Source organism: Pocillopora verrucosa, chromosome 4, assembly GCF_036669915.1.
Source record: "Pocillopora verrucosa isolate sample1 chromosome 4, ASM3666991v2, whole genome shotgun sequence".
Classification (NCBI taxonomy): Eukaryota; Metazoa; Cnidaria; class Anthozoa; order Scleractinia; family Pocilloporidae; genus Pocillopora; species Pocillopora verrucosa.
Window position 1 is genome coordinate 27,198,131 of NC_089315.1, and position 7,500 is coordinate 27,205,630.

The 7,500-nt window shown below is 37.9% G+C and overlaps 1 protein-coding gene across 1 annotated transcript in view; it reads right to left on the reverse strand.

The window, feature by feature from the left end:
• Window positions 1-7,500, reverse strand: part of LOC131775276 (uncharacterized) — a 41,673-nt gene that overhangs the window by 1,860 nt on the left and 32,313 nt on the right. The window contains exons 50-66 of the mRNA XM_066165429.1: window positions 7,419-7,500; window positions 6,814-7,158; window positions 6,218-6,256; window positions 5,979-6,096; window positions 5,375-5,446; window positions 4,950-5,021; window positions 4,515-4,586; window positions 4,333-4,404; window positions 4,181-4,252; window positions 3,934-4,005; window positions 3,633-3,704; window positions 3,192-3,263; window positions 1,955-3,000; window positions 1,467-1,654; window positions 1,071-1,242; window positions 365-425; window positions 1-88 (exon numbers count right to left, since the gene is read on the reverse strand). The exon at window positions 1-88 is cut by the window's left edge and continues 105 nt beyond it; the exon at window positions 7,419-7,500 is cut by the window's right edge and continues 27 nt beyond it. Coding sequence (XP_066021526.1) covers window positions 1-88; window positions 365-425; window positions 1,071-1,242; window positions 1,467-1,654; window positions 1,955-3,000; window positions 3,192-3,263; window positions 3,633-3,704; window positions 3,934-4,005; window positions 4,181-4,252; window positions 4,333-4,404; window positions 4,515-4,586; window positions 4,950-5,021; window positions 5,375-5,446; window positions 5,979-6,096; window positions 6,218-6,256; window positions 6,814-7,158; window positions 7,419-7,500 — 2,715 coding nt within the window. The remainder of the gene's footprint in view (window positions 89-364; window positions 426-1,070; window positions 1,243-1,466; window positions 1,655-1,954; window positions 3,001-3,191; window positions 3,264-3,632; window positions 3,705-3,933; window positions 4,006-4,180; window positions 4,253-4,332; window positions 4,405-4,514; window positions 4,587-4,949; window positions 5,022-5,374; window positions 5,447-5,978; window positions 6,097-6,217; window positions 6,257-6,813; window positions 7,159-7,418) is intronic.

The following is a 7,500-nucleotide window of genomic DNA, read 5'->3' on the forward strand; positions in this document are numbered from 1 at the left end:
GCATACTGCGTCCAAGTCGATAACAATTCCTTTCTCCGAAAGAAAATCTCCCAAAGTGGAGCTCGACTCAAAATCGTAACAAATGAGCCTTAACAAAATTCAGAAGGGAATGAAGAGCTAATTAAGATGAGAACGTAAAGTAAAAATTATGTGATAAATCAGCACTTACAATGTCAATAACGTTCCTTACGTACAGTAAGGAAATGTAATACATAAAACAGTGAACTTTAAATTACAAAATGAAAATTTGACTAAATTAAAATAATTTAAAGTTTCCGTCGGCCATGTCCGTGTTCTTAGTTCAGTTTAACGAGACAACTATAGTTTAAATGACCGTTACAGAGTTACGCCAATGATAACTTACCAACTACTTCCTTGTATGCCATGAATCTTCTTCTTGCCGTGTTCAATACTCTGTTCAGACGCTGAAAATCAAGAGCAGTAGCAGCAGTATAATGAAAAAATGACTTAGAAATTTAGCAGCCCACTGTTACCCGAAACAAAACAAGGTATTTACTTGTACTATATTAGCCCCTTGCCTCTCTTTCGATATAGTTTCTCCGCATTTTGGAGTAAATAAAAGAGCACCGTAAGCCTTAAATATGTCAAACTACCAGTTCCAACTTCAAAATCAGCCCTAAAATTAACCACCTGTGATCAGCTTTTTCCAGGAAAAGCCTGTAGTGCGCGAAAAGATTGAAGACTAAAAAAAAAACATGCCATTATCGGCATTTAACTACTCCCTTTGACCTTTCCTTCCACCTTTCCTTCCACCCCTTGCTACTTAGAATATATCAGCACGCCTTTCGAGTGTATCTACCTATTAAGACACATGACTTAGCCACTGGATTTAAAATGATTGGATCCATTTCGATTATTTCGATTCAAAACCTCGACAACTAAGCTTACTCCATTCGTGAATAGAATTGTGCTATTGTTTCAAGCAAGAATCTATTGTTTTTCAGAGCTGCTCCTTTTTTTGCGTTTTTTGCTAAGTTTATGAAATGAGTGTATTTTCTTAAACATGTGCAGAAATGTCGGATGCATTTTTAGTAGAGATGGTCACTTACCTTTAGAGTGCCAGCGATAATGAAGAAGATTGTCTTGCGGGTCTTCATTACTAGACAGACCTTGAACTACATCGACCTCTCGAGTCCAGTCTTCCTTCATTTCCTTTCCGAAGTACTTCAGTAATACCATACCAAGTACTCCTTCTTCCTCGCACCAAGCTGTGACATAACCCTACATCACAAGAAGACAGCAAGGGGACAAAATTTCCTCGTTTGCAATATCGTTTTGCGTTGCATAATTGGACCATTCATAGGAGCACTTACGGAAATATCGCTCGATCTATTCATGGTTGGTTGATAATGACTAGGCTACATGTATGTTTGAAACCTACCTTTAACTTACTTCAGTAGGTATCTATCGAAAAGTTCAGTTATATATCTTTAAGAGGTTCCTACCGTTGAACGCTTTCCTGTTGTATCTTCTTGAAAGATATCCACTACTTCGATCAGCTTTAACTTAGTCTTCACTTGTTTACTTTGCTGTTCATGTTTTTCCACCATTTTCTTAACCGGCCGGGGACTGGATTCAGCAATGGAGACTAAAGTGTTTTCAGCATTTGTTCTCAGGTAGTCCATACATTGATCTAGAAATAGAAAGGAAAAGATAACACGATTATAGAGTTAGTAGCCAACTTGGGCAAGGTTCAGATAAGGAACCATGACAACTTTATAATGGGCTCTCAGCTCTCTGAGAGGTCTTTTTAAATACGCAACTTGTTATAACTATCAAAGTGTATACTCTACTGAAAGTTGTACATTTGGAAAATATTAAGATGCAAAAAGAAAAGTGCATTTTTTTCAAAGAAATCATCGCCTACCAAGTCCATGGAAAATGTGACAACAATTGAATATAAAAAAGTGAATCTTGTCATTTTTCGACCCACCTCCAGCGCGACTATTCAAAGACTTCATAACCATGCCAGTAACATTTTTCCTCTTTCTGGCTAAGCTTCGCTTCGCTCTCTCGGTAGAAAATGTATAAAGGATTGGATTAAGGGAAGAGTTGAGCGGAAGAACAAACACTGCGATCCACACAAGGGCAATTTTGTGCGGATCGAAGAAATTTCCTGTCAGGGACAAAATGCTGATAATTATTATAGGCATCCAGCAGCAGAAGTCGGTCATCACAATAAAAATAAGTCTCTTAGCCATTGCAGATTCTTTGTTCATACTCGTTGATCGAACAGCGCGGGCAGAGCGCTTGACCGTCCAAAACATTAAGATATACGCCACCAAGATAAACGTGAACGAAACGAAATTTAAACCGATGAAAAAAGAGGCGGAATATTCCCAGCCGGCAGGGGTTCCTTCCGATAGCTGAAGAGGAAGGCAAACAGCTGAGCGACTGTAAAAACCGAAATCACCACTTTTATCGTAAAAATAGTCTATTCCGGTGATTGGTATCACGGAGATGACTACGCCAAGTATCCACACGACTGCACAGGTGAATACGGCAGACTTGTACGTAAGACGCTTAAACTTGAAAGGAAAGATGATGCAAACAAATCTGTCGATGGTGATGACTGTTAAAATCAGCACTGATACCTCACTTGAGAGCATGGATAGGACTCCAATAACTTGACAGCCTATACCAGCCCTCCATTTCGTATCATGCTTAAAATATTCACCCTGCCATCTCGCGTCCACAATTGCAATTGTCAAAAGATAGACACCCATAAACATGTCGGCTACAGCAAGATTTGTTAGCAAGAATGAATGAACCCTGTTCTCTTCTTTATCAATTATTCGCCATGTTATGACAAGAAGGTTGCCGAGGAAGGCGAGGATTCCAAGAATCCAAATGCAGATCTGAAGCGTTTTGTTCTTCATCAGGTCGTCACAGCTGGAGAACTCATCAGCAGGAGAATCACAAGTAACCCCTTCCACAGATTTCTCAGCGTAACAACAAAGGATGAAATGATCTAGTTTCCTGTGGGGATTTTTCAAGACCAAAACACTTTACATCTGAACTTCAATGTCATCAATCAAATAAGAAATGATACGTGGGATAATATATATACACATATATTGTGTCGACTGACAAGTGATATCATCATGAAGTATCCATTTTAGATAGACTAAAAAACGTAGCTATTACGATATCAATTGTAAAATACTCACAGATACTTAAGGCTAGTCAGCTCGCTGAATGCATCTGTAGGTACGTTAGCTAATCTATTGTTGTCCAAGTACCTGTTTTTATCAAGCAAAAAGAATAGTTGATTGATCTGTTCAAAAGTTGTTATTTGAAGTTGAATATCTGCACACAGGCTTGATGAAATGGAGAAGAGTAATACTTAATGACTTCACAAAGAATGGTCTTAAGCTATTTGAAAAATGAATTTTCCACACTTACGCTGATGAACAATGGAGAACTCAAGTAAAAGCATTTGGTAGCTAATACTTCCTTTGGTTCAATACCCAATTGGTCGAGCATTGTAATTTACTTCTCTTTTACCACTGAACTCATTTATTCTACGGACATTACACCTACACCCGACTTCAGCGGAGATAAATCACCACAGAGAGACACCCTCAAGGCTGAAAATTCCAACTACTTACAAATATTTTAGTGCACTGAGCCCTTGAAGCGTTTCCTTTGTCACTGTTTTCAGCTCATTGCTGCTTAGATTTCTGTCGAATGAGAGACATTAAACAAAATCTCAACACGATTTATAGGCGAATTTATTTCAGCGAAAACCCTTTTCAAGTGTATCTCAACGTCAGTCTACTTTAAACAATGAGCACAATCAAAATTCCATTACGAAAACTATCATGGTTTGAACAAGAAGTTATCAAATTTTCCCTTTACAGCAGATTAAGTAATTTGAGAAGACATTAATTTGCTCATTTCAGCACTCACAAGACTTCCAGCTTGGAGAGATCTTTGAACAAGCCATTTGGCAATGCTGTCAGTTTGTTTTCTTGGAGGTACCTTATAAAAATTAGAAATCCATCATTACATTTCGAATATGTTAAATAAAGTATTAGGTTAGACATATGGCTTCACCGTGTAACTAAACTCCTCATCATAACCCTTCGGTTTGTTTTGAATAGCAATGGTATGACTTTGGCGATTGGCTTAGAAGAAAAGGGATCCTTTTACTTACAAATGAGTCATGTTACTTTTGTTGCCAAAAACGCCATACTGCAAATTCGTCAGTTGGTTTGCGCGTAAACCCCTAAAAACAAAGGCGAAATACTGCTTTGAAAGTTCTTAATCTTTGTCAGCTTTCAAATGTTACTGAAAATGAGTACTTACAAAACATTCAAATTTGACAGTGCATCAAACACCCCACTTCTCATACTGCTAAGAAGGTTACTTCCTAAATCACTGAAATAAAATAGACATTTTCTTGAGCTCAGTCAATGGAGATCTTGTCGATCGTCGTTTCATGATGTCATGCAATGTGAAATAATGAGATTATATCTGGAGATACTCACAGAACTTTTAAATTAGGGAGCTCACTGAATACTCCAATAGGAAGAATTCGAAGAAAGTTAGAATTCAGTCTCCTGCAGAGAACACAAGAAAGCCTTCAAGTAAGATTCTAACAGTTCCTTTCAACAAATCTAAGCGATAATGCGAGACGGATGAATTGAGAAGATGTCGTCGTCAGCCCTCTCCCAAACGCTTACTACGTTACCCTGGCTATCTATTTCTCCTAGTCACACAAGCAACCACGCCAGCCTGATCTGGTCGTTTGAGATGCTTCCAGGATGATGGTTCGAATGAAGAAATGGGGAGGAATGTCCCTATCGGCCCTAGGAACATTTGAGGTGAAAAAGATGACAGGTTCGCCAGCAAATATACTGTTGACGATTCTCTGGAATGATTTATTCATACTTATTAATCTATAATCACCATCCAGTACTCACAGTGTAGTAACAGAAGATACGTTGTGAAAACATTCTTCATCTAAGTGGAGCAGATTATTGAAGCTAAGGTCACTGTTTCAAAGAGAACACGTAACTTATTAATTTGATATCTCTAAAATGTATGGTTTTTTCGAGGAGTATTATTCAACTTGTTGTCGAAGATCTTTCAAGGTATCGAATGCAGCCAGAAACCTGGAGAGTCCTACTCTAATTGTGCTCTCCATGCTTGCAGAATAAATTTCGTAGATACGTATTGTGCACTGTAAAATACATTATTTTTGTCTTCGCTAACCCTAAGATAGCGTGAAGAATCAGAGGGTTGGTCAAATATACATACATTTATTTGACATCTTTAAAGTTTTCACATTTCAAGCAAAACCTAGCACTACCACTAATAAAAACAGAGAATATGGCGTTCAACTCACATATGCTCGAGTATTGTAAGGTCTGAAAATTCCTTCTCGTGAAGTTGCAAGATCCGATTTTGACGAAAAACCCTGGTAGATATGAAATTATTAGTGACACATCGTCTCTGCGGTAAAAATATGGCCTTTATAAAGAATCACCTAAACTAAAGTAACTAAAAAAGGAAACCTTATCAGCAGGCTACAATTCACTAAACAATATCGAAAGAGGAAGAAAAATCACTCGGAACAATCTTCCTAACCAAAATCATCAATGAACGGCTTAATAGGTGCAAGTAAGCAATGTAGAGAGTTAATGCAAGACGTTTACAGCTTCAATTCCTCAAACTCTGAAATGAACACAGCAGCAGGATCGTTTTTTCGTTTAATAACCTTTTATGAACATAAATCTATTCTTCCTCATTAAAATATTTCCACCTTAGAATGCAAAAGGCTGGAAAAAGGAGCTAATGAGTTCAATATTGCTTTTTGCCGTTTGACGGTTGCCGTAGACATCATGCCAAATCTCTTTATTTTGTTCTGTGTATGTAGGCAGAAAGACTTGGTGATTGTTAGCATAATGAGTAGTAATAATGATGATAAGCAGGGAAATGGTTAAACATACACTGCTCCAGTATTTGGAGGAAGATTACTCGGTATAGCCAGCAACTTTTCTCCAATAATCAGAATCCTCTTATCGTATACTTCACCAAACTCCTCACACTTGCAGCTTGATGGGCACTCTAAAAACGATTTTCGACATTCAGTTACTATCTACCATCATCTTTCAACCCCTTCATCATTTGTAAAGCAATTGGAAAAAATGATTTCAAGCAGTCAGTTTATCGATGAATATTCAATTACCTCGATGAAGTGAACAAGACGATCCTTCCCAATATTGAGCTGAAAAATGGAAAAGGTAGATGTAGCCACCAATTTTCAGTTAAGGCATTAGCTACGACTAGCCCTGATGGCTTTGTCGCAGTCGTTGTTATTATTCTTCCTATTACGGTTCAAAACTTTAATTTCCGATAGTGGAATCGAAAACTCGGAAATTGTGATGATGTCTCTCACAAACAAACAATTTCCTCAATTTAGCACTCTTAAATTCTAATGTAGAGAAGTGGGAGAAAAATCAATTATCGTCAAACTCCACTACGCATTTCAGTCGGCATTTTACCTTAGTTGGGGGAATGATTGAATACTGCCCTATATCAAATACTCTACCACGAACTAATTGATAAAGTTTCATGTCTCACCGAAAATATCTCCACCTCATGTTTAGGAAAGTGACCCGAAGACCAATTAAGCCTACTTCAACCTCAAGTTGCATTGATTTGGTCATCGATTGGATTTTTACTTTTTAATTCCAGAACTTTTGATTGAATTTCACTAAGGTTTATACATAAAAAACAGGTCCATATATCTTCAAAATTTAAAATCATAAAGATATAGCATACTTCTAATAGAATGATAAAAGGCCTTGAATCTTGTCATTCGCAAACCCTCAACACAACGGAAAACAATTGTGAAATGGCTTGATGAAGAAATGACAACTGGAGGATGCATATCGCCGCAAAATTTTCCTATCGCGGTCGCAGATAAATCACGTCCATCAAAGATTTGAAGGAAACATCTCTCGCATGTGGGGTGGTTCGTGAGTAAAAACTCTTGGAATTCCAAACGAATGATGTGGTTTTTCTGGACGGTGATATGCCATTTGCAAAAAGTATCATCTGGAGGATTTCCAGGATATGAAGGAGAGAAGAAATATCCTGTTTCGTTGATTAAGTTCTCGCTGCAAGCTGAAAGGGAAACAACAGATGAAAGCTAAAATGTTAAGAAGTGTCTGCCTTTACAACCTGACTGGTGTCTTTATCATTCGACACGAAGTACATGTACAGTGCCTCATGAGCGCAAATAACAGCGGCAGCATCATCCCGGAGTTGCGCAATGACAATTTCAATTGCTTCGAAAGTACAAGTGTTTTAAAGGTTAGTGGCAATGACGCCCTTTCCTAGAAAAACTCTTCCCCTTTCTATGTCTTCACATTGTTATACTCCACCTTTTTTCGCCGACAATGGCGTCACTCTGCAATTTTTTCCCTCGTCGATGTACAGCCCTGTCAACGCTATTAAGTCTTCTCT